This window comes from Chiloscyllium plagiosum, chromosome 17, assembly GCF_004010195.1.
Source record: "Chiloscyllium plagiosum isolate BGI_BamShark_2017 chromosome 17, ASM401019v2, whole genome shotgun sequence".
NCBI classification, from domain to species: domain Eukaryota; kingdom Metazoa; phylum Chordata; class Chondrichthyes; order Orectolobiformes; family Hemiscylliidae; genus Chiloscyllium; species Chiloscyllium plagiosum.
The window spans coordinates 54,829,620-54,856,246 of record NC_057726.1 but is presented as its reverse complement, the minus strand read 5'-3'; the positions used below and the strand labels follow the sequence as shown (position 1 = coordinate 54,856,246).

The following is a 26,627-nucleotide window of genomic DNA, read 5'->3' as shown; positions in this document are numbered from 1 at the left end:
AGGGAGAGGCTGAACAGGCTGGGGCTGTTTTCCCTGGAGCGTCGGAGGCTGAGGGGTGACCTTATAGAGGTTTACAAAATTATGAGGGGCATGGATAGGATAAATAGACAAAGTCGTTTCCCTGGGGTCGGGGAGTCCAGAACTAGACGCCATAGGTTTCGGGTGAAAGGGAAAAGATATAAAAGAGACCTAAAGGGCAACTTTTTCACGCAGAGGGTGATACGTGTATGGAATGAGCTGCCAGAGGATGTGGTGGAGGCTGGTACAATTGCAACATTTAAGAGGCATTTGGATGGGTATATGAATAGAAAGGGTTTGGATGGATATGGGCCAGGCGCTGGCAGGTGGGACCAGATTGGGTTGGGATATCTGGTTAGCATGGACGGGTTGGACGGAAGGGTCTGTTTCCATGCTGTACATCTCTATGACTCTGTCTAGAATTCAGTATTAAGGCAATATTTGTATGCATACTCGTCTCTCATTTTGACACTAACATTTTTTAAGCCAAGGTTTGTTCAATGGCCAACCAAGTAACTGATTGAGCATTTCAAATGGATTTGTGTCTGACATGTTATCATCAAACATGGTTTGAAGGAATACCTGACAACGAATGGAATGTGGGAATAGTGGATCAATAGATTGAGTTCATTGGATGTGAATCAGTAGGATGTGAGGTTCATGGGGTGTGGTTAACTGAAATAGAGCACTCACTAAAAAGTGTGGCCTTGAACTCTATTTAAATACATTTATGTTTTGGAGTATAACACTGATGAGGGTGGTGTTGTCAAAATGTACAGTTTCAGGGGCATGATTAGCCACCCCTATTTTCTGAAAAATTAGCTTCATGATTAATGAAAGAATGAAATTACAGGGTGGACCTGTGTTATTTCTTTAGCAAAGAGGAAACTAGATACGGCCATAGCAATTCTATTGTCATACAGAACTGAGATCTGAAGCAACGTTTTCGAAGTGGAGGCTGATGATAGAGTCAGAGAGATGTAGGTTTGGGCAGATGGTCAACATTTGTGGAAAAAATGTATTAATAATATGATTTATTGACTGCTTATGAGGTGTGGACAGATTTTGACAAATTTAGAAAGACTGAGAATAACACCATGGAAGACTACATAATGGAATCAGCAGGTTGTGCGCAAGACCCCATTCGAAAATGCCTCAATCTGTACTGGCATTTAAGTTATTAAACTGGGTCAGAGTATCAAATAGGGACCCAATTCTAGTTTTGGCTGGAGTTAAATTTGCAGAATGTGCACCACAAGAGTAAATGTGAGAAGCTCTGAAAATATGCCTATCCTTTCCAGCAGCATTGATAGCAATAAAGAGGGAAATCGGCAATCTGACAGAAATGGAGGACATAATGTTAAAAAATTGGTGAGGCCATCCACGTACAGGTCTCAGGCAACAGTTACAGTTCTCTTTTCATACTACTAGAAATGAGAGCAGAAATGTTCTTGATAATTTTGAGAATCAAAGAGAAACAGAGGTTTACAAAAGCGAATGAACTCCAGAATTGTTCATGAGTTGTTCACCACATCGATGTTCAAGTGCAATTCAGAGTACCTCTACACCATGAATTGTCCCAAACATTCTAATCAGGTATTCAAAATCAAACAGGAATGGGGGATTCAGAGGAGGAAGATGGAGATGCAGATCAAAGAGAAATATAAGATGTTACTTTATTGTCTGACAGCCCAAATGGTGTTTAATAGCAATATTTAATAAGGTTAGAATATTTTTTATACTGAAATATGATTGAAGCAATGCAGATTTCATACTGCTGGGTATGTGGCATTGATTTAAAGATCTGTTCCTCACACTAATTCCATACATAGCTGCTTTTCTATAGTTGTCAGCAGTCAGACGTAAGTGACTATTAAGTTAAACATGTGTTGAAAAATTGCTTTCTTTTCCATCCATCCAGCGTGTATTAAAGGCTGTAGTTATATTTCCAATGTTGCTATATAATCTGCGCAACTAAAGAACTGTTATTTAATGAATCACTTGTCCCTTTTATTACAAAGGTTGCTAACTTGGAAACTGGACTGTGCATTTGAGCTGTTTCTTTGTACAGTTCCTCAGGAAAATGTAGTCCTTTTGGTTTAAGGGCAGTTCTTTGCTGTAACTTTTTTCACAGTGATTTCCAGATTTGTACTGCTGACTTGAGTAGTCACTTTATACAAGGAGGAAGTTAATATCAAAGGAATGCTAGCCTTGCATGCTTTGTATCTCTAGAAATGAAATAGAAAAGGTTTGAGGGCAGAGCCCAGGACTGCTTTCTTGGACTGGAGATGCTGTTGGACACAAAAGGACCATTAGAACAGAAATTATGAAGATGGAAAAACTGTTGTTACCCCTAACTGGGGTAGTATGCTTGGAATTGAACCCCACTATTCTTGAAGCCATCACAAAAGATTTTATAAACATACCCCAATTCCTATCTTTCAGATCCAGATTGATAGACAGCATGGTCCAAGTTTCTGTACTGAACAAGATTCAATATTTATTTCAAATTGTTAAACTCTAGCTACAGGTAAACAGTAATAAACCATCAGCATACAATGCTACTAACTTCTAATCCCCGTATAAATGCACCGTTACAAATACACAGGCAGAGAGGCAGGGTGAGATAAATTATGAACAGAGGGGAAAACCTGGAAAGACAGTTCCATAGTCTTTGTTCCCAGATTCTGTTGTTGAGAAGATCTTCAGGGAATTTCTGTTGGCCTACACATTTATTTAGCTATCTTTCTCCAGATGTTTCCACAAGTTGGTAAGAGACACAAGGTGACTGGTTTACTTATTAAAATTATCTGTCTTTCCAGTTCAAAGTTAGTGCTTCCAATAACTATTACTAGAAAGATCTACATTTTCTTAAGATTTATTGTGTGTTTTGACTGCAGAGAACAGAGAGACTCCTCCTGAGTTGGTGAAGAACCAAATACTCCCCTGGCTCTCTCTCTTTTCCTCTCTAAGCTCTTTCTAATTTCTCCAAACTCTTTCTCATTTCTACAGTTTTTGCAAACACCAATTATAAAGTCAGTTGTTTAGCTGAAATAAATAAATACTCTGTATAACGTATTAATGAACTGCTAGGGCCTGAGGAGTCAAGGCCTAATGCCTGGTCTATGTTGAGATAACTGATCTTAACCAGGTGAGTTCCAAAATCTTATAATCCCACGGTAAGGTGGTTGGTGGAATGGAATGCACAAATCAGCCTGTTCCTGTTTATTATCCTATGAATACTACCTGTTTATCACATCAGGTCAGGTATAGGTTCCATTGCAATGTTCCCTTGCCCTCAAATTTCATCTGTGATTAAGCCACTCAAAACTACTCATACTGTGGAAACCACAGTCTAGAATAAGTACTTGTCTTCAGATCAAAAGAAAATAAGGGAAAAATATTGGAGCAGAAAATAAAGATAAGGAAAATTGTACTAATTTGTGACATTGCAGAGGTTCTGAGACAATCTTTTGACAATTTTATTCAACTACAGAGATCTTATGAGGCTACACGAATGAGTTTGTTTTCTTTCTGTGATTAAAGCGTTCGTGAAAGTTTGTTTGCCACAGAAGACTTCATTGAACACTCTTTGTTTTAGTACTCAGTTGAGTTAATATTGTATAGGAATATACAACTACATGCAAAAGAAACTTGTGTTTAAATTTTATATAAACTATTTGATCCTGCATTTGCAGCAGGGAATTATGTTCAAAGTCATCTTATATAAAGGAGGAAACCACAGAAAAGTAGCTGTTTTGAAATGGGGTTAAATGCAATCTTGTTAATTCTGCAAATACTCCTGATTAAACTTTTGTCATGGGCAAACAGGAATCTCTGTAGTTAAAGGATCATTGTTTTCTTCCTGATTGGGAAAGCAGTTGTTTTATTACTTTTCTGCTTCCTGAGCCCCTGGCTTGATTGACATCGAATTTATTATATTGACTAGATCATTCATTTAATTGTTGCTTTTAACTTAAAGAGCTTGTTTTTTTTATTCACTCACGAGGTGAGGGTGTCACTGGCGAGGCCAGCATTTATTGCCCATCCCTAATTGCCCAGAGGGTAGTTAAGAGTCAACCATATTGCTCTTGATCTGGAGTAAACTGTAAGCCAGACCAGGTGAGGATGGTAGATTTAACAGGATTAGAAATAGAGAGTACTGGGCTAATGGTAAGATTCTTGTTAGTGTAGATGAGCAAAGAGATCTCTGTCCATGTAAATGGATCCATGAAAGTTGCCACCTAGGTTGATAGGATTGTTAAGAAGGCATACGGTGTGTTAATTTTTATTGGTAAAAGGATTGAGTTTCGGAGCCATGAGGTCATATTGCAGCTGTACAAAACTCTGCTGCGGCTGCATTTGGAGAATTGCATAAAGTCTGGTCATTATAGAAAGGATGTGGAAGCTTTGGAAAGGGTTCAGAGGAGATTTACTAGGATGTTGACTGCTATGAAGGGAAGGTTTTATGAGGAAAGGCTGAGGGATTTGAAGCTGTTTTTGTTAGAAGAAGGTTGGGAGATGACTTAATTGAGACATATGAGATAATCAGAGATTTAGATAGGGTGGACAGTGAGAGCCTTTTTCCATGGATGGTGATGGCTAGCATGTGGAGGCATAGCTTTAAATTGAGGGGTGATAGATATATGACAGATGTGAGAGGTGGTTTCTTTACTCAGAGTAGTAGTACTGCCTGCAACAGTAGTAGACTTGCCAACTTTAAGGGCATTTAAATGGTCATGGGTAAACATATGGATGATAATGGAATAATGTAGGATTGTTGGGCTTCAGATTGGTTCCACAGGTCAGTGCAACATCAAGGGCCGAAGGACCTGTACTGCACTGTAATGTTCTATGTTCTATTTCTTTCCCTAAAGGACATTAGTGAACCAGATGGGGTTTTCCTGACAATCAACCATAATTTCATGGTCATCGTTAGGCTATTAATGCCAGAAACTTTTTTAAAAATTGAAGTTAAATTCTACCATTTGCCATGGATTCGAACCCGGCTCCCCAGAACATTCACTGAGTTTCTAGATTAATAGTCTTGCAATAATACCATTGGAACATCGCCTCCCCACCACTGCTTTTTATATCACTTCTTTCACAATATTAGGACATCTTTAAATCCAATAAAGTATATTTTGAAATTTAAGACATCTATAATGTAAAAACATTTCTGTTTAAATAATCCAATATGTGTGTATATGCATCCTGAGTTCTGCTCCCTCACATACGAAATAATGGAATGATTTCACGCAATGAAATGTATGTTGGCACAGTAAGTGTAGATGTAATTGGCTACTATGGCATTTTCTTTACAAGGAAACATAGAAAATAAGAGCAGGAGTAGAGCATTCAGTCCCTTGAGCTTGCTGAAACATATTGATCCACAAGGCTGTGTAAGATCTTGGGCATTGTTGGTATAGTGAGCATATATTTCACTACTGGATTGTGTTATTCTAATTCACAACATCTTGGTTAGAATTATTAATGGAAATGTAATATCTAAGTTATTCTTACTCTTCCTTTCAACAGGTCATACTCATGCTGGGCAGATTTTTCCACTAGCAATAGCTGCTTATTTTTTGAATCCATATTTTGAAGGTCTTTACAAAGCTGGTGAGAACAATTTAGTGTACGTAACTCCTGGGACAATTTACTACGGAATTCCAATGAGACTTGGAAGCAGAGCAGAAATAACAGAAATCATTTTTAAGATCAGATGAACTGGTCCTTATGTTGCAGACCCTCCTTTCATGAGCAGTGAATGTTACACCCAGGCGTATTTTAGGTATTGAATTTGAAGAATAAGTAGGTAATCTGCATGTATAATAATTAATAAATCACCTGAGTTAATTACCTTTCAGCAGATTTATACACATTTTCCCAACTGTAGAATTGTAACTAAGATTGCCTTATAACATTGTTGTTACAATGTGGGAATTGGACTAAGAAGCAGCGCTACTTAATCATATTTACATTTATGCCCTTTTAGTCTCCAGGTGATGTATGGGCTACTTGTGTTAGATTGAGAGCTTCTGATCTCTAATGATGAGTTGGGGATTGATTGAGCAGGACTGTGAATTACTTTGCACTCTTTATCCGCCTGCAACAATTCACAGCAAGACAGTATGTGCCAGATGCTGGATCCAATCCATAGCACTATTCAAAGATAAATATTGAACTTTGTCCACACCAGTCCAACACCAGTCCAACATCTCTCCACATCAAAGATAAATGCACGGTGTTCAATGCCCATTTCAAAAATGTGTCCCTAACATGCATATCTTTTTTTTATGCTCACTTTGCTGACTTCTATCACATTGCAAATTATATAAAAATCATTCTGTTGCCTGATTTTGTACTTGTTTTGTTTAAATTTGTAATTTGATAAATCTCTGTAATTACAGTTTATTAATGTCCTAAATTACTGGTAATGCTTTGCATTCCTGAAAATAGTGTAATGTTAACTACTGCCTTGTTCGGAAGTGGATATGTAAATACTGTTCTTTTCGATGTAATTTCAAATACTTTTGACTTGACTTTATACCTCTGAACATGTTTAACTCTCAGAGCAATGCCTTGAAATTTAATTATATTTGCAATACATCCACGCTTCCTGCAAGTTAAAAACTGTTAATGCTGAATTTATGTGGCAGTGTTGGAGGACTTTTGTCATGCCACTCATTTTTTAAGAAAGATAGGCTGTGGAGGAAAAGTGATTTCCACTTTAGTTGATCATCGGTGAATCTGTTTAATTTAGGGTACCAAATGCTTATCTACTTTGACACCATTTGGAGTTTGTAGTTCTTTCCAGTAATAAACAGCAGTAAGTCTCTGACATTCTAAGTAGAATGACCAGATTGAATGTTTTAAATCCAATGAAAAGCTCTTGGCATCCAGGCCAAGCTGTAGAATATTACATTTTTAAAGATTTAATTGAAAAGTAATACTGTGGATGCTGAAAATCCTGAGATGCAAACAGAAATTTCTGGAAAAAAAAACACTCAGCAACTTAGGCAGTATCTATGTAGAGAGTGTAAAAGAGTTTACGTTTCATTTCTGTAACATATCAGAAATAAATCTAATCCTGATCACTTGATTTTTTTTAATATTCAAAACTTGAATTATTTCAATAATTTTAATTATGCCAGTGAGAGTAAGAAATTAGTGCTACAAAAATGAATACTTAGCCAAATTCAAGATGCAGCCTTGAATTGAGTACAAAGATGTTTATTGGTTCTCAATAGCTTAACGAACTGAAGGAGGGTTGGCGTGGGTGAGGGTAAACTTAATGTAAAAAAAGAGAAACCAGGAATTATGTAAACTTAAAATAAAACAAAATGCTGAATATCTACAACACGTGGAGTGAAATGAAAAGATGATCAAATACTTTGGAGATTGAACCTTTCATCAGAAGCAAGTTATTTACTTTTTGGAAGAGATACTTTATGTCTTTAAAGGAACCTTACTCATTTTGTTGCTTCCAATCAATCCCAAATCAATATTGACATTACACCATCTTTTTGTGCACCATATTGAAAGCAAATTATGTAGATCTAATCTAACATTCAGGCATAACAAAATTTCAACATTATAGTATGTTTGTTTAGAAAGACAAGGCTGGATTTGATTAAATGTACAGGGTTGGTGCTACACTGTAAAATGTAACAGCAAGCCACAATTTACTAATAGAACTTTTGTACTTTATGGTCATATTATCCTGTGGAATTTTTTTTGTTTAAAAATTAATAAATTTTATTCTACCAAACAGAACTGTGTCTTCCATTTCCAAAATGTTATTTATTATCCATTTGGCCACTTTGAAAGTATGAGATGATCAAGAGTGTGAACTGGAACTAATAAAGTCAAGCAAACTGAGAATAATATGGCAAAGTCAAGTGTGTTTTAACTTTTACTCTCTTTGAATGATAAGAGTGAGAGCAGAGATTTTTAAAGCAGCATTATTGGCTGGCTGGGATATTTCTCATCTCTCAGTTTCTGCCGTCAATTTACCAGAATGAAAGACTGAATGACTTTTTATTCCCGAAAAGGCTAACAACATTTCAGACCCATAGAGACAATCCTGTTATCCTAGCAGTGTAGCAATTCCAGATCGATAGTCTGAGCAATCTACAGCTACTCATTCCTTCCTGTGGTGTCGCTCAGATTCGTCAAGCTGTGTACAGTTAGGGTGTATCCATCCATCAGCTTCACAGTTGCAGTGAAGTGGTTTTAATGTAAACACAGTTATGTCATTGTTCTGATTTCCCACTGCAGTGAAAAGTCAAAAGCGAGACTGGCTTTTTTATGCCTTTTCAGCATTGCCCTCCTCAACCCCCACAACAACACCATCCACTGGGGAGATTTGTTGACCACAGTTGAAATGTTGCCCAATGTGAAGCTGACGTTTATTTACTCTTGGCTCAGTGTGAATCCTATGTGATTTAATGGATAATGTGTCAGGATAAGGAGTTAATCTCTTTTTCCATCTGGCAATGTCTGCTTTCAGGTGAGGGTGAGTGTTTTTCCATTGTCAAAATATATAATTTTTAAAAATCACCTACAAGTACATTTCAAAGTTCTAAATCAATTCTATACAATCTTTGAGAGAAAAAAGCAATACATTTCTCACAGCTTCTCTGCAGTTGTAAAACCAAAGACATTTTCAACTTATGCAGGAAACTTTTTATTTTGAGACAGTGAGAGAATCTGACCACTGAATGGACCCTCTTTATACTTAGGCTGAAAGACCTCAGACAGTGGTCTTTCCCCACTGTGCCTTGGTGGCAGCTATCCCAAGTTTTAGTATTTTATTCCCTCAGCATGCGGGACCTTGGAATGTGCCAGGCTGAAGTCAACTCTTCACACTGGAAGGCCAAGTTTCGGGCACTTCAAAGGGCATCTTTCATCAAGTTGATGGTCCTGCGGGGGCAGTTCACGTTTGTATGGCCAGGGGGACAGCCTGTAGAGCACAGTGCAGCTATTCCTATAGTAAGTGGAAGAGTGGTTCAGTCAGTTTCCTAGCATAGCTGGAGTGTAAACATCCCCCCAGTCCATCAACACTCCTCTGTGTCTGTGTGTGTAGCTCAATGCTATCATTCTGCATGCTGCTTTATCCTAACGTCACTGGCTCCCAGTGTTGACTTTGAATGGAGCTGGGGAGGAGTGAAATTGCCTGGGCTTTTTTCTTGTTCCTGTGGGAATTCCTGTATTAGCCAATCAGGTAGTTCGTGTTTGCTGCAGCTCCCTTGGTACCAGTGGAACTGATGGATATATATTCTGACGATGTTGGAACTGGAGATCCAAGTTTAACGCATGGAGATTGAACATATGATGTTAGTGGACATCAATATATAGCGATTTGCCACGCGAAAAGCAGACACTAACAGCAAGAGCAGACCTTCGTTTCTGTACAGTGAAGGCAGCTTAAATATGGCAACAAACGGTAAGACTTAATTACCACGCATAGAATAAAATTAAATGTGCCTAAATATATCATTTGTAAATCGATTTAATAATCGTTGATTTAAAATTGGCAACAATTCTTTCTAAAGCAAAGAATAAGACTTACATGGGGTGGCAATGTCCACATGCCTGTAACTAGATATAACTGAAAGCATTGGCTATTTTCCGATTGCAGACATATACTTGGGGGCGGTGGACTTGCAGTGTGAGACCAACAACACCGAGCATCACACCATCGAGATTGAGAAGGACAGGCTCCTGGTCCGGAGGGGACAGGAATTCCGCCTACGTGTGGAGTTTAGAGAGCGGACATACCTGGAGGGTGAAGACCAGCTGGCAATGTTTGTACACACAGGTTTGTGCTGAGGTTAACTCGTCCGGACTCGCTCGGTTTAAAACTCCGCCAGAACAGCACACATCCCGCTTTCGGTTTCAAGCTTGTCTTCACTTTTCATCCTACCAGCCTCCACATTCAAAGGATCATTCACTGCCATTTCAGACAACTCCAGCAGAACGCCATCACCATACACATCTTCCCCTCACTTCCCCCATCTGCATTTCACAGGAATGGTTCCCTCTGGGTCACCCTAGTCCATTCGTCAACCATTAACACCAACCTCCCTTCCCTCGGCCACCTTCCCGTGTAACCACGGAAGGTGCAACACCTGCCCCTTCATCACCTCCCTGCTCACCATCTAAGGGCCTAAACAGTCTTTCTAGGTGAAGCAGCATTTCACCTTTACCTCCTCCAATCTTATCTATTGTATTCTCTGCACCCAATGTGGCCTACTCTACATTGGAGATTAGAGTGGTGCTGGAAACGCACAGCAATTCAGGCAGCATCGGAGGAGCAGGAAAATCGACATTTCAGGCAAAAGACCTTCATCAGGAATAGAAGTTTGCCTGAAACGTTGATTTTCCTGCTCCTCAGATGCTGCCTGAACTGCTGTGCGTTTCCAGCACCACTCTAATCTAGAATCTGTTTTCCAGCATCTGCAATCATTGTTTTTACCTCTACATTGGAGAAACCAAACGCAGACTGGGTGACCACTTTGCAGAAAACCTCTGGTCTGTATGCAAGTAGGACTCAGACATTCCTGTAGCCAGTCATTTTAACACAGAGTCCAGCTTGCATGCCCACTGTCCCCTCGGCATGCTATGATGCTCCAATGAATCACGGCACACACTAGAGAACCAACATGTCACCTTCAGAACAGGCACTTCGCAGCCTTCTGGACTTAATATTGAGTTCAACACTTTCAAATTGTGAACCCACTCCCAATCCATCCCTTTCTTTTAGCGTTACTTGTTATATTGTCTGTCTCCATGTCCTCTCTCCCCTTACCCCCATTCCAATGGAACAGTCTGTTCTTCCCAGTTTGGCAGTCAGACACACTATTGTTCTGCCATTCTCACATTCCGATCACTTAATCTGAACTATCAACATTCTTTCTTCTCCAGCACTCCACATACCACCACCCTGCCCCAAACTATAGTATAAACCCTCCCACATTTCAGTTCAGGTCTGATGAAGAGTCATCTAGACTTGAAACGTTAGCTTGGTCTCTCTCCAATGAAGCTGAAAATGTGTTGCTGGAAAAGCGCAGCAGGTCAGGCAGCATCCAAGGAACAGGAGAATCGACGTTTCGGGCATAAGCCCTTCTTCAGGAATCCTGAAGAAGGGCTTATGCCCGAAACTTCGAGTCACCTATTCCTTGGATGCTGCCTGACCTGCTGCGTTTTTCCAGCAACACATTTTCAGCTCCGATCTCCAGCATCTGCAGTCCTCACTTTCTCCTCCAATGAAGATTTTTAACCCACTGTGATCTCCAGCATTTGTTGTTTTCAAGTCAAAATACACGTGTGCCCTATTTTTAAAGTGAATCTTGAATTAGTTTGGAATGGTTATTTGGGTTGACTCTTGAATATCTGGGTTGGATTAAGGTTCAGTATTCATTGTTCCCTCCCGTTCTATTTTCTGAGGGAGGTGATTAGGTTGGAAGTGTGCTTCGGTTAAGATATGTAACCATCAATACAGGGCCTGCCCCATCAGAAGCAGATGGGACTCGAATTCAAGTGCTGCACTCTAAGCTGAAGAGGGGCAAATGGACATTCTGTCTCCAGGCCACTCCAGGATATGTTCACCTGGCTGTTCAGAGTCCACCAAATGCCTGCACTGGCCACTATCAAATCTACCTGGTCCTTTACCCGAGTGGAGGTGCATCCATTCAACAGATCACAGCAGGAGATTTTCACCTACTCTTCAACCCCTGGTGTCAAGGTAAATAAATGGCTGAGAGGACATGCATCTTTTAATAGATATATTTTTAATGGCAACATGTATCTCCTAAGGAATACTCCTGTGCTAAATGTACAAGCTGTGTTTTAATTATGTACCAGTTTAATTTTCCCTTCCAAAGGCAACTTCAAATACATTGAAACTTTCTGAGATGGGGATGATACGGCTCCTTTAACAAAGCTATGCTGTTCATGCCTTTTTATTTAAGAGAGGTTGTAAAAACAGGATTCTAAAAAATCTGGGTTTAGCTATTGAGTTTCTTTTAAGTTTTTTGAAAAACACTTGTACAGTGAAAGAAGAGTGGCCAGTTCTCCCAGCTCAGCTCTTCTCTGGTTTGGTTTGGTTTGGTTTGGTTTGGGTTGGTTTTAGCAGTCTGACTGTTCATTGAAAGCAGTCAGTCAGTTGTGAAGCTGCTGGTCTCAAAGGAGCAGGTCCATGCTGATCCTCCCTCTCTCTGACAACTCTCCTGTAAGACCCTGTGTTTGATTTTACCTGCGTTCTGCCAACGGGTGTTTGTGGGGATTGTTATAGGAATTTGGAACAGCATCACTAAATTGGGATAATCCGTTGGGTTCTTGGATAGGTTAAGTTATTCTGTATTCTGTTCTCTGTTGTTTGTGTTTCATTTGGTAATCTTGCAAATAAATTCTGTCTTGTTTAAAACAAAGTTGTTTAACCAGCTGCATTGCTCCTGGAATATCCACTATACACCTGCTTAAAACAACTAGCCAAGTTAGGGTCCGGCCTAATTTCTTGAAATGTTTTGAGGAGATCTGGCCTGGTTCATAACGTGCAATGAGGAAATGACTTTTCATGTCAATATATTCTCATGGATTTCTCCAAACACCCACCCAAGAAGACTGAACTTAATTTGTCAAAGACCATGTTAACCAGGCAAAGGAAAGGCGCAGTACCCTCAAATCATTGCTCTTACAGTATAGAATAGTACTTTCTCTAAATGAAAATAAACCTAGAAATTCTATCCCTCTTTGAAAATCTCTGACTTTGTTGTTTTTTTATTCAGTCAAGGGATGTGGTTGTGGCTGCTTTATTGCAAATCCCTAATTGCCCTGGAAAAGGTGTTTGTGAGCTGTCCTCTTGAACCACTGCAATCCAGGTGGTGTAGGCACAGCCCACTATGCAGGTAGGGAGTTCCAGGATTTTAACTCAACAATAGGGAAGGAGTGGCAATATTTAACTAGAAAGTTCTCAATACAAAAGAAAGGCTGTTGGAGATGATATCAAAGTATTGGGGGTGATTTGAAATAGAAGAACACACAGTTCAGCTCCATTCAGCGTCTGTGTCTGTGCTGTCTTTGAGAGAAGCAGTTCCAGTAAAACGGAATGTTAAAAAATTTGTGCTTATAAAATATCCCTTTCCTCTAGGAATGATATTGTGAATAGTAAAAGAAAATGTATTTTGACTTTTCACATGGCCAAAGCATTTCACAATCAATGTGATGCTCTCCGATATAGTCACTGTTTTAGAAGTAACCAACGAAACCAGCTTGTGTGTAGCAAAATGCCACAATGGGCAATGATCAGGTAATCCATTTGGTAATGATGGTAATCAGGATCTTTGAGAGATAGCCCTGTTGACAATAAACTTTCAGTGTAGTTGATGTGCTTAAATCTTAAGTAGGGCTTGAACCAACAACCTGGTTGAGAGAGAGAGAGAGACGGAGAGATGGATCATTGGGTAAAACAATGATTTATAGCTGAGGCTCAGTGAAGCAGATTCATACAAACCCGTATAACAAACCTAGGAGCAATAACAGAAGGTACAGCCTCCAAATGAGAGAGTTCATCAATGAGAAAAAAAGGAAACCATTACATTATTTAAACCTTTGCTAAGCTTGTGTTTATGGAGTGACGATGCTTCCAAGTGTTTTTTTTAAATTCCACAGTTGAGGAATGTGGGCATTGTGGGCTAGGTGATAAAGCTCTACAGGCAAAATGATAATTGACTCTCAGAACTACTTATCAAGTTATCAATTACCAATCTATGATTAAATATGATATAATTGGAAGTAGTAAGAAGTGTTACTGAGAAATGGGCAACCAGACAATTATACAATCAGTTCCCTGGTCCATTTTTTTCAAAGCTTTCATCCATTAACCACACAAGCATCCAAACAGATCATATAAATGATTGTTTTCCTAAATTCTCTCGGCTGTATTATTTCTCAATCCAGCAGTGATGGAAATCTGAAAAAGATAACATCTATAAGACAAAAAGTTATTTCACTATACTGAAATTCCTGTTCAAAATCCATCCAAAACATTTTGTGCTGTAGGTCAACCCTTTGGAGTATCAGTTCTGACATTTATTACATCACCTCAGCTTTGGAGTTTTGCCTGGTCAATTTAAAAAAGACTGCACAAACACATTCCTAAATGAATGCTTCATTAAAATGCTGAGCCCCAACTCTTTGAGCCTACCCTGCTAAATAAGATTTGTAAACATTATTACTTATCTATAAGGAGTAGCTGCTACTGCTGTGTGAACATAAATTTTGCAGGCGCATTTAGTTTTTGTAGAACTACATAAGAGTATTTTGTTATTTGCTTCACTGATGAAAACACTGAAAGAAGAATTATGCAATTAAGTTATTTGGCACCTATGTGTGTACCTTCAGAGAATCTAAGTGTAGTGTTCACTGTGTGCTGCTAAATGGTCCTGGTAATCACATGTATGCCATAAGACAGAGCTTTAGTGTCTGCACGATATATACCAAATTCTAAAAATACCCACAATCAAATTTGCACAGCACACTCTTTCATATATTGCAGCTCTCCTAAAAAAGGTAATTCTAAACATTTCATTTAGATAAAGAACACTGTAGTCATGCCAAGACTATGACCTAGTTTTCACTTAACTATCTTTAATACAGAGAATATATGCAACACAGAGCAGTGGAATAGTCTACTGTTTGTGAGTGAGAAATATCTCGATGTCCGCTAGCAACTTAACAGCCCTGTTTCCTGACTGTTGGCAATTTCATACTCCAGGTCTGCAGTGAACCTTGACATTAAAGCCCAGTTCGATGATACTAACGCCACATTGCATTTCCTTATCATGTGTTTATGTCAGTGGTAACTAGTTACCATTACTAGAGTAGAATGGCAACTTAGCAAATCATTCAGGCATAGATCCTGCGAATTTCATCAACTCTAGTTGATGATAAAATCTTTACTTCATCAGTGCTAGAAATGAGCACCCTGAATAAGGGAAGGAATTTGATGACATTGTTTAATATTCAACAAATTTAAGTATACAATAATATAAGTATACAATGTTGAGTGCAGTGGTAATAAGCTATTACTAACCTGAAGAGGAATTGGTTATTTCAAACAGTCAGCTTTTATTAAGCTTAAAACAAGGACATGTGCAGCGTTTACAAAAGTTAGCGCATTCTGTGTAACTGCAACAACAGCAAATTATAATTGTTTATCCCATTTCTAATGGTAAACCCCCGCCAAGGTACTTAACAAAGTGGAGGATGGGTCTCTGTTGGGGTAGAAAGTAGTAAATAGCAGAAGTAGTTATAAAACATGATAAAAGAGACAGTTTTAAGGAATCTTTTGATTTAGGGAGACAACAAGCACAGCCTGACTGAGAGATTTTAGGGAGGAAGTTTGAGTGTGTGTACTGAAATGACTGAAGGCTCTATCACTGGTAATGTTGGGGAAGGAGGGACGATATATAGAGAACATAGATTTGTAAGGCCAGAACAAATTAGAAAGTATTTACAGAGACAAGATGAAGTGTATTTCTCACTTCAACACACGAGTAAGGCTCTTGTAAATAATGTACTGGTCCAACAGGTTTCCTGATGAAGGACTCCTGCCTGAAACGTCTATTTTCCTGCTCCTCGGATGCTGCCTGACCTGCTGTGCTTTTCCAGCACCACACTAATCTTGATTCTGATCTCCAGCATCAGCACTCCTCACTTTCGCCCAACAGGTACCCTTGTCAGCTCATTCTGCTAATAACAGTGGGAACTCATTGTCAAAGCAAAATATTTCAATTCTCGAAACCTACAGCAAGAGTAGAGAATGCAGTAAACACTCAGCGGTCTTGGAACATCTGTGGAGAGAGAAATGAAATAGAGTTAATGTCTCAGGTCGATGACCATTCTTCAACCAAACATTCTTATTATGTTTCTGCCATTCAGCTCAGGAATGCTGTGTTTGGTTTAAGTGTCTCGTACAGAGAAGTGATTGAGCTGGCTGAATGCTGGAAGGTGCTCGAATGCAGTGAGCAGTAAGGAGGCTGAACTGTGAGCTTACTTTTAACACGTGGTTTTGCACAATAAAGTGCAAATGAAGTCGAGCTAAAAGGATGAATGTGGCATTGTTTGGAATTGACGTTGCCTATCCCCTCAGAGGATGCTGTGTACCTGCCTGATGAAGACTTGCTGCAGGAGTATATTCTGAATGAGAATGGATTGCTCTACCATGGCTCATATACCAACATCTACACATTACCATGGAATTTTGGACAAGTAATATTTCCTCTTAATTTTCCACAATCTATCTACCACTTCTTATGCATTTTTTGTGTGTTCTTCCGAGATATAGTTCCATCTTTTGTCATTTGTTCACAGTTTGAAAAAGATGTCATTGATATTTGCTTTCAAATTTTGGACAACAGTCTCTCTGCTCTTAAAGATTCATTGGCTGATGTTGCAAGAAGAAATGATCCTGTATATGTCAGCAGAATAGTGACCGCTATGGTGAGTTTGGAGATGTCTAATTTTTTTTTAATGTAGATGTCCTTAAGAAGTAATTCTTCTTCAGTTCTCTGCCTGAAGGAAGGTCTGAATTATAGCCCTGCAATCTACTCCATGGATGTACAGGGAAAACCCTTTGCTATAGGCTCCCACTGATTCATTCAAACCAAACAGCACATTTAAACAGTTGTTTGTATTTCAAGAATAGACTTTATTTATAAAAAATATCTTTGTGTATATATACATAGTCACAAACCTAATTTGGTTCTGTACAATAGCATATCAAGGAAACAAACAAACACTGAAATTTGACTCTATCCAAACAAAAACCTCTCTTACATATACAAGACTATATAAATATGCATTTGAGGCACAAGGAGGGTCCATGAACTGAACAGATCTTGAATTAACCTCAGCAGGAAGACCTCAGATAGTGGTCTTTCCCCACTGTGTCTTGGCAGCAGCTGCCCCAAGCTTTAGTGCGTCCCTCAGCACGTAGGCCTGGACCTTGAAACGTGCCAGTCTGCAAAACACGTTCAAGGTCAACTCCTTCTTCTGGAAAACCAACACATTTTGGGCAGAACAAAGAGCGTCTTTCATTGAGTTGATGGTTCTCCAGGTGCGGTCGATGTTTGTCCCTGTACGTGTTAGCACATTCAAACCAAGAAGCACATGTGTATGTACACACACACGCACATGCGCACAAAAACGCACTCATTGCTGTGACACTTTACACTTTTATATGCATGTTGGAGCCTGGAGTTATGGATAGTGATGGTAGTGATACCAATTTCTATTCCATCACATGGCTGCTCAGGAATCTCTCCCAATCGTCATACCTTGGAAGAAGTCATAAGTTGACACTTAATCTATTTAAGATGGAAATGTGTTGTAGGAAAAGCACAGCAGGTCAGGCAGCATCCAGGGAACAGGAGAATCGACGTTTCGGGCATAAGCCCTTCTTCAGGAAGGGCTTATGCCCGAAACGTCGATTCTCCTGTTCCCTGGATGCTGCCTGACCTGCTGCGCTTTTCCTGCAACACATTTCCAGCTCTGATAACTCCAGCATCTGCAGACCTCACTTTCTCCTCAAAGACTTAATCTATTTAGCTGAGCCACCCAGAAGTTTACCTGATTAGTTACAAGACATGTTCCAGATGCAAATATGTTTTCAAAGGTTTCACAGAAATTATTAAGTTCATCATAACAAATGCAAAAGACAATTCCCTAAGTGAATCTGTGATTTTTCAGTTGATCCACTTCAGGACACCAGAATGTGGCACTTATTGACTGGGCGTGTGCCTCTTGTTATCTGTTGTTGACAGAAGTTTTCTTCTATCTTCAGTCTTCTTCTGCACCAAACCCTGAAGGATAATCACCGACTAACCTTTACTATTCACTACCTTCTGTGCATGATCAGAGACATTGTAAACTTTAATTGGTTTGCCAATGCATGAACAGAGCATAATCATTCTCAGATTAGCTAAACACTACACTGTATGCCCAATTTGGTACTGGTATCTTTAATGGTCATCTTACCGATAACACTCCCTGCTTTCTCCTGATTTGTTCTTTGACATGTAAAATCACTTTATAAGATCAACCCTTTAGTAACAGCTTAACCCTCGAAGCTTGCCAACTCCACAAATCTTTACAGAGTTAACACGCTACCAATGTAGAAATGTATGAATTTTCTTGCTTGTATATGTGACCCCCCCTTTTCCAGTTACTTAACATCATCCCACATGTTCCAATTAATGCATTGAAAAATTCTGGAAATTAGCAACACCTGTAACTCACGAACTGTTCGTGCCTGAAACAAATGAAAACTCAACAGCACACCATGTAAAACTAAAATACATACATAGTCAAAGTTACAAAACTTAAACCATTTTAAAACATAGCTGTGTTTTTGAGTTAATACATCATATCTTAAAGCATTTTTACATTTATTAGCTTACGTTTACATTAGTTTGAGCCCTAAAAACAACCATGAAAACATAGACCCGTGATCTTACCTTTGACCTGGGGCTTGTGACTGCCTGTCAGAAATTGCATAGCAAATAACTACAATGGAGCAGAGGTTGCTTTTTAAACAAATAAAAAAAAAACCATTATTGAAATCTAACTGAATCCTAGACATTGGCCATTCAGTCCTCAAGTGGGACTTTTTCCCTTATCCCCATTATAATGTACCTTTTCAGCATGGTCACCACTTCCTAGTGGCATGGCTGAAATGCATCTGTAATATTGTTAATGTAGGCTCACCATTCAGTAGCATAGGATTATTGTGAACCTAATAATTCTTGTTTTTGAAGCTAATGAAAGCATAGTTTTGTCTGTGGTTTTGACCCGATGGCTTCCTCTAAAATGTGTACTCCTTTTAACCCTGTTTACAACATTAAATTTAAAGTACAGATGAAATAACTCATTAAAAACAACGCACAGAGATTTGTTTGTCTCTTATTTGTACCAATGACGAGCCAGGTAGCCAGTCAACTACGTGCAAGATCAGCTGTAAATAAGGTAAGGATTGTTTTATTTAATCCTAGAATTTACAACCTATTCCTATTCATCAACCACCATGAAAATTTGTTGGAAAGAGGGAATCCAAGCTGTTTAAGTATAAAAGGTTTCTTTTAATGATTCCCAAATGGTCTGGCTAATATTTGGCATGTATTTCACATTGTACACAATCTGAGACTGGCTGGCGACATCAGAAGATGGCCTCAGATAGTACCCAGTACTGGGTAAGCAAGTTTAACTCTTTCTTGTTAATGGATAAAATGCACCACACTATTCTTAAAGTCAATAAAATATAAAATGTAATCTACAACTGATTCCTTTTATTAAAACTACCTCTGCGTCAGAATGGTTTGTACATTAAATCTGCTTAATAAAGCCCCGCCTTCATTTAGAGACCCTTTCTTTGTCAGAAGATGGTGTGCATATTTGTTCATTTTATTACTGAAGAGACAACTAGTTATTTCATTTTCTCCCTCCAAGGTGAATGCGAATGATGATAAAGGTGTGCTTTTGGGAAGATGGGATGGTAATTATGCTGACGGGATTGCCCCGACCCGATGGACTGGGAGTCTCCAAATTTTGCGCCAGTGGAGTGGTTCTGGAGCTGAGAAAGTCCGATATGGGCAGTGCTGGGTCTTTGCTGCTGTAGCTTGCACAGGTAAGACCCTGTGAGGTTTCCCACACATCTTTGTGAAGCAGCCTCGGATCTTTCTCTCTCTGGAAGACGCTTCATGGTTATCCACCCCACCTTACCCCCCCCCCCCCCCCCCCCACTCAAAGTTCTCCAACATAATAAAGGGCTGGGCAGGTGGCACCATCAATCTGTAATTAAGGGTCATTTGAGTACCTTTTGAAAAAGAAACTCTGTTAACCCGAATGTTACACTGTCCATACAAAATTGGCCTGGACAGGTGAATGGGACTGGGCAATCCGCTTTTACAAAAGTTTTCAAAAAGAATAGAGGGAAGGTGGAGTCTCATCTTTGGAGGGTTCCACTTGCCCTCTGGAGACACAGCCCCAGAAAACAGTAACCCTTTGCCTTCCTACCGAGACAAATGTTCAAATCCATGTTGACAGGCCCTCTCAAAGGCAGCAAAACCCTCAATGCCCTATACCTCCAAACTACTTGGGTCAGGGACCTGATTAATCACTCATGGATTTACCTGCAGTCCCAGCAATGGCCACTATGGAGATCTGGTACTGTTTGGCAATTACACTGGATATAACCCCAGTGGACTTCCTGCCACTGAGAGGCACTAATTTAATGTGCCCCCAGTGCTACATGACATCGGGCAGACAAGCCCAACACTCAATGTAAATTTCTGCCCAGGAATACCAATATAGGGTCACATCCTTGGCTTATTTCTTCCCTTCCTTAATTCCACTCTTGTTGAGACAAACCTGTAGTATCCTCAGCTGAAATCACCAACTAATTCTCAGACTGGGGATCAAAAATTCCCTGAATTTTATGACTCACTGACAATGACTGTAGTGAGTGACTAATAGGGAAAGTCTGATGAGTACTTACAAACTTGGCCGTGCCTTGAATTGCCAGTCAGAAATGGATACATTTCTCACTGTACTTGCATTTGGTTTGCCAGTTCTCAGATGCTTGGGGATCCCGAGTCGTTGCATCACAAACTATTCTTCTGCTCATGACACAGATGGCAATCTCAAAGTGGATCAGTACTATAGCAGTGAAGATTACTCGCGCATTCCTTCAAAAAGGAAAGACATGGTATGGTAGGTATTCCCTTTCAGTGCCTGTTCATGGGCATCACATATATGCATGGCTGTGTGACAGTTCTCAAAAATCATAAATTTAGTGCAACTATCCATAGAATTGTACCATTTGAGCTTTTGTTATTTTGGAAAACCTTTATTTATTTCCCAATCACCCTTTTCTCTTTCCGTTGCTTGTTTTGTCATGATTTCTAGTCTATGGACTACTCCATACTCTTAAAAGAGCATTTAATGAGCACCCAATTAACAAAACAGTTTGGCTTATCCCCGATGGAAATAGTATATGAGATCTTTTCTGCTTTTGGAATCAGAGAGAGCCATTCTCTAGCTTCAGCACTGTTGTCAACACCCTTCCTTGTTTGATGTGTCACATGGTCAAGTGTTAATATTTTGACAACACATGACTGTCAGCACTTCTGCATCCTCATTGCGGTAGGTCTGCTGAATCAGGATGAGTAATCGTTTCACATTAACACGTGGTTCACACAGGAACTACCATTGCTGGCTGGAAGTATGGATGACCCGTCCTGACCTTCCCCCTGGCTATGACGGATGGCAGGTCTTGGATCCTACTCCACAAGAACGGAGTGACGGTAATGTTGGAACTGAATTGTCAATAAATATATAAATATTCTATATATATAAAGTTAATGGTGTCCAGGTTAAATTCACAACAATTAGTATTTGGCTGTGAGAAGAATCAGAAGACTTTGTTTTACCAAGGTAGACTGAGAGCCATCAAGCTATTTGACACTGAATGAGATTTAAGAAAAGTCACCGTGACTCATTATGTTTCACTGTTCCTTAATCCACACATGAATCCATTTTGCCTCTATAGCCTACTGCTCAAATTATTAGAAATATTGGAATAGAACTCCATAGTTAGGGGGACAGATAGGAGGTTCTGTGGGGACGAGAGAAATTCACGGTTGGTGTGTTGCCTCCCAGGTGCCAGGGTTCATGATGTCTCTGATCGTGTTTTTGGGATCCTTAAGGGGGAGGGGAAGCAGCCCCAAGTCGTGGTCCACATAGGCACCAATGACATAGGTAGGAAGAGAGATGGGGATTTAAGGCAGAAACTCAGGGAATTAGGGTGGAAGCTTAGAGCTAGAACGAACAGAGTCTCTGGTTTGTTGCCCGTGCCATGTGCTAGTGACGCGGGGAATAGGGAGAGAGAGGAGTTGAACACGTGGCTACACGAATGGTACAGGAGGGAGGGTTTTGCATTCTTGGATAATTGGGGCTCTTTCTGGGGTAGGTGGGACCTCTACAAGCAGGATGGTCTTCATCTGAACCAGAGGGGTACCAATATCCTGGGGGGGAGATTCGCTCAGGCTATTGGGGTGGGTTTAAACTAATCCAGCAGGGGGATGGGAACCAAAATTATAGTTCAAGTATAGAAAAGGTTGAGAGTAGGGAGGTCCAAAATCAAGTTTCAGGGATGCAAGATGGCACCGGCAAGCAAGAAGTTGGTTTGAAGTGTGTCTACTTCAACGCCAGAAGCATCCGGAATAAGGTGGGTGAACTTGCAGCATGGGTTGGTACCTGGGACTTCGATGTTGTGGCCATTTTGGAGACATGGTTAGCGCAGGGACAGGAATGGTTGTTGCAAGTTCCAGGATTTAGATGTTTCAGTAAGAACAGAGAAGATGGTAAAAGAGGGGGAGGTGTGGCATTGTTGGTCAAGAACAGTATTACAGTTGCAGAAAGGATGTTTGGGGACTCGTCAACTGAGGTAGTATGGGCTGAAGTTAGAAACAGGAAAGGAAAGGTCACCTGTCAGGAGTTTTCTATAGGCCTCCGAATAGTTCCAGAGATGTAGAGGAAAGGATAGCAAAGATGATGCTCGGTAGGAGTGAGAGAGACAGGGTAGTTGTCATGGGGGACTTCAACTTTCCAAATATTGACTGGGAATACTATAGTGTGAGTACTATAGATGGGTCAGTTTTTGTCCAGTGTGTGCAGGAGGGCTTCCTGACACAGTATGTAGACAGGCCAACAAGGGGCGAGGCCACATTAGATTTGGTACTGGGTAATGAGCCCGGCAAGGTGTTAGACTTGGAAGTAGGTGAGCACTTTGGTGATAGCGATCACAATTCTGTTATGTTTACTTTAGTGATAGAAAGGGATAGGTGTATATCACTGGGCAAGCGTTACAGCTGGGGGAAAGGCAATTATGATGCGATTAGGCGAGATTTAGGAAGCATAGGATGGAGAAGGAAACTGCAGGGGATAGGCACATTAGAAATGTGGAGCTTATTCAAGGAAAAGCTACTGTGTGTCCTAGATAAGTATGTACCTGTCAGGCAGTGAGGAAGCTGTACAGCGGGGGAACTGTGGTTTACGAAGGAATCTCTGGTGAAGAGGAAGAAGCAGGCTTATGTTAGGATGAGATGTGAAGGCTCAGTTAGGGCGCTTGAGGGTTACAAGGTAGCCAGGAAAGACCTAAAGAGAGAGCTCAGAAGAGCCAGGAGGAGACATAAGAAGTTGTTGGCAGATAGGATCAGGGTAAACCCTGAGGCTTTCTATAGGTATTTAAGGAATAAAAGAATGACAAGAGTAAGATTAGGGCCAATCAAGGGTAGTAGTGGGAAGTTGTGTGTGGAGACAGAGGAGATAGGGGAAACGCTAAATGAATATTTTTCAACAGTATTCTCTCGAGAAAACGACAATGTTGTCGAGGAGATTACTGAGATACAGGCTACTAGACTAGGTGTGATTGAGGTTCACAGGGAGGAGGTATTAGAAATCCTGCAGAGTGTGAAAATAGATAAGTCCTCTGGGCCGGATGGGATTTATCCTAAGATCCTCTGGGAAGCCAGGGAGGAGATTACTGAGCCTTTGGCATTGATCTTTAAATTGTTATTGTCTACAGGAATAGTGCCAGAAGACTGGAGGATAGCAAATGTGGTTCCCCTGTTCAAGAAGGGGAGTAGAGACAATCCTGGTAATTGTAGACCAGTGAACCTTACTTCAGTTGTTGATAAAGTGTTGGAAAAGGTTATAAGAGATAGGATTTATAATCATCTAGAAAAGAATAATTTGATTAGGGATAGTCAGCACGGTTTTGTGAAGGGTAGGTCGTGCCTCACAAACCTTATTGAGTTCTTTGAAAAGGTGACAAAACAGGTAGATGAGAGTAAACCGGTTGATGTGGTATATATGGATTTCAGCAAGGCGTTCGATAAGATCCCCCACAGTAGGCTATTGTACAAAATGCGGAGGAATGGGATTGTGGGAGCACAAGGGTTGGTTTTGGGTCCACTGCTGTTCATTATTTTTATAAATTACCTGGATGAGGGCGTAAAAGGGTGGGTTGGTAAATTTGCAGATAACACTAAGGTCAGTGGAGTTGTGGATAGTGAGGAAAGATGTTGTAGGTTACAGAGAGACATAGATAAGCTGCAGACCTGGGCTGAGAGGTGGCAAATGGAGTTTAATGCGGACAAGTGTGAGGTGATTCACTTTGGTCGGAGTAACTGGAATGCAAAGTACTGGGCTAATGGTAAGATTCTTGGTAGTGTAGATGAGCAGAGAGATCTCGGTGTCTAGGTACACAGATTCTTGAAAGTTGCCACCCACGTTGACAGGGTTGTTAAGAAGGCACACAGTGTTTTAGCTTTTATTAATAGAGGGATCGAGTTCCGGAACCATGAGGTTATGCTGCAGCTGTACAAAACTCTAGTGCGACCGCACTTGGAGTATTGTGTACAGTTCTGGTCACCGCATTATAAAAAGGATGTGGAAGTTTTGGAAGGGTGCAGAGGAGATTTACTAGGATGTTGCCTGGCATGGAGGGAAGGTCTTACAAGGAAAGGCTGAGGGACTTGAGGTTGTTTTCATTAGACAGAAGAAGGTTGAGAGGTGACTTAATGGAGACATACAAGATAATCAGAGGGTTAGATAGGGTGGACAGGGAGAGCCTTTTTCCAAGAATGATGACGGCGAGCACAAGGGGGCATTGCTTTAAATTGAGGGGTGACAGATATAGGACAGGTGTCAGAGGTAGTTTCTTTACTCAGAGAGTAGTAAGGGTATGGAATGCTTTGCCTGCAACGGTAGTAGATTCACCAACTTTAAGTACATTTAAGTCGTCATTGGACAAGCATGTGGATGTACATGGAATAGTGTCGGTTAGATGGGCTTCAGGTTGGTATGACAGGTCGGCGCAATATCGAGGGCCGAAGGGTCTGTACTGCGTTGTAATGTTCTATGTTCTATAGAAATAATCCATTCAGTTTCTTGAACTTCATTTGCCATGCAGTAGAAGCACAATTGACTTCTAGATTAACTCCTCCTCTCTGTTTTAGTTCCATAAACCTTTAGTATTATTTCTAACAAAATCAAGCAATCTCAGTCTTGAAATTTACCAGTAACTCCTTGCCTCAACAGTTTTTGAAGAGGTCCAGATTTCTACAACCTTTAGTTTGAAGAAGCACTTATTAACATTAGCTCTAAATGCCTATCTCTATTTTTAAAGTTGTTTGATAGTTTGGAACATGAGTATTTCTGAAAGGAATGAACTGTTGCTAAAGATTTTCATTTTGAACTTGTCAGGACAGATGCAAGAAAGATGAAGTTCAACCCATCACAACAATTTACACCAGGGAAAGAGTACTGCTGGTTTGGCAAGTCAATTCCAAGGGACTACTACCGCTGCACTCTGATCATTACCCTAACAACCAATTTAAGCTAATCAGTTTAACTTGTAATATGGCTTAATTTCATTTTCTGGAAACAACATGTATTCGCATATAGGGACCTGTTCTCTGTAAGCAAACAAAATATGTTCAAGCCCTGCATCTTTATTGAAATACTTGAGAGTTTGGGGGGGCCTATAGTTCTCTGTTGTTTTCTGCACGGGAACACCATGTTGACCAACCAGCACTGTTTTATCCTGTGGCATATATTTACAATTGTGTGAAATTTGGCACTTTTGCATCTGTTCTGATGAGTGTCACACAAGAAGCTTAGCAACATGACTTTCTTTCAGCAATTTTAAAGTAATGTTCCCTTTTTTTCTAGACTCTCCCACCAGGGGAAATAATTTTTCTGTCAATCCGATCAAATCCTATAACTGTCTTTAGTTCCTCTATTTGATCACTTCTTTACATTCTGTACTCAAATTCTAGATTAGAGTGGTGCTGGAATAGCACAGCAGTTCAGGCAGCATCCGAGGAGCATCACTCTAATCTCGAATCTGGTTTCCAGCATCTGCAGTCCTTGTTTTTACCTATTCTGTACTCAAAGGAAAGCAAGCCTAGTTTATTTAGCCCGTCCTTATAATTATTTTATTTAACCATAATATCAATCTGCTGAATCTGCATTATATCCCAAATTGCAGCTTGATGAGTCTTTAAGCATTAAGTATAGGTACACAATCCTTTATCGGATCGCTCGGGACCAGCTGGATTTTGGAATTTGGATTTTTTCGAATTTCGGAATAAGTGACAGTTCAATGGTGAAATTTTGTAAAAATCTTACTGAGCAGCAGACTCACAGTGAGTAACGGGCGCTGAGACAGAATTGAGGCCTGCCAATGCTGGGCCACACCCACCCACATTGCATCCGAGTGACATGCATTGAGTGGGTGTGGAGTTAGGTTAACTGTTTGCATGCCAAACAACCTTGTTGATGAGACAAAAACTTCACAAAGAAAACCTTCGGATTATGGAGCTTTTCGGATTTTGGATAAAGGGTTGTCTACCTGTACTTACCCAATTTTTGACCCCTCCGCCCCCCCCCCATCTACTGAAAACACAAGCCTATGCTAGGGTGAGTTCACAGAGATCATTCACTCCTTGCCCAATAGTCAGTTTTCCAAAATGTTCCTT

General features: G+C 40.1%; 2 protein-coding genes across 4 annotated transcripts in view; both read left to right on the top strand.

The window, feature by feature from the left end:
• Positions 1-7,811, top strand: part of tmppe (transmembrane protein with metallophosphoesterase domain) — a 21,957-nt gene extending 14,146 nt beyond the window's left edge. Inside the window, exon 5 of the mRNA XM_043707133.1 lies at positions 5,557-7,811. Within this exon, the coding sequence (XP_043563068.1) occupies positions 5,557-5,747 (191 nt within the window). The 3' untranslated portion in view covers positions 5,748-7,811. The remainder of the gene's footprint in view (positions 1-5,556) is intronic.
• Positions 7,812-9,287: 1,476 nt separating this feature from the next.
• Positions 9,288-26,627, top strand: part of tgm2l (transglutaminase 2, like) — a 31,305-nt gene continuing 13,965 nt past the window's right edge. For 2 of the 3 annotated variants that reach the window (XM_043707131.1, XM_043707129.1), the window contains exons 1-7: positions 9,288-9,469; positions 9,665-9,844; positions 11,528-11,770; positions 16,178-16,527; positions 19,531-19,708; positions 20,652-20,793; positions 21,283-21,386. In XM_043707131.1, the coding sequence (XP_043563066.1) occupies positions 9,457-9,469; positions 9,665-9,844; positions 11,528-11,770; positions 16,178-16,527; positions 19,531-19,708; positions 20,652-20,793; positions 21,283-21,386 (1,210 nt within the window). In that variant the 5' untranslated portion in view covers positions 9,288-9,456. The remainder of the gene's footprint in view (positions 9,470-9,664; positions 9,845-11,527; positions 11,771-16,177; positions 16,528-19,530; positions 19,709-20,651; positions 20,794-21,282; positions 21,387-26,627) is intronic. The other variant, XM_043707130.1, reaches the window with a different exon arrangement.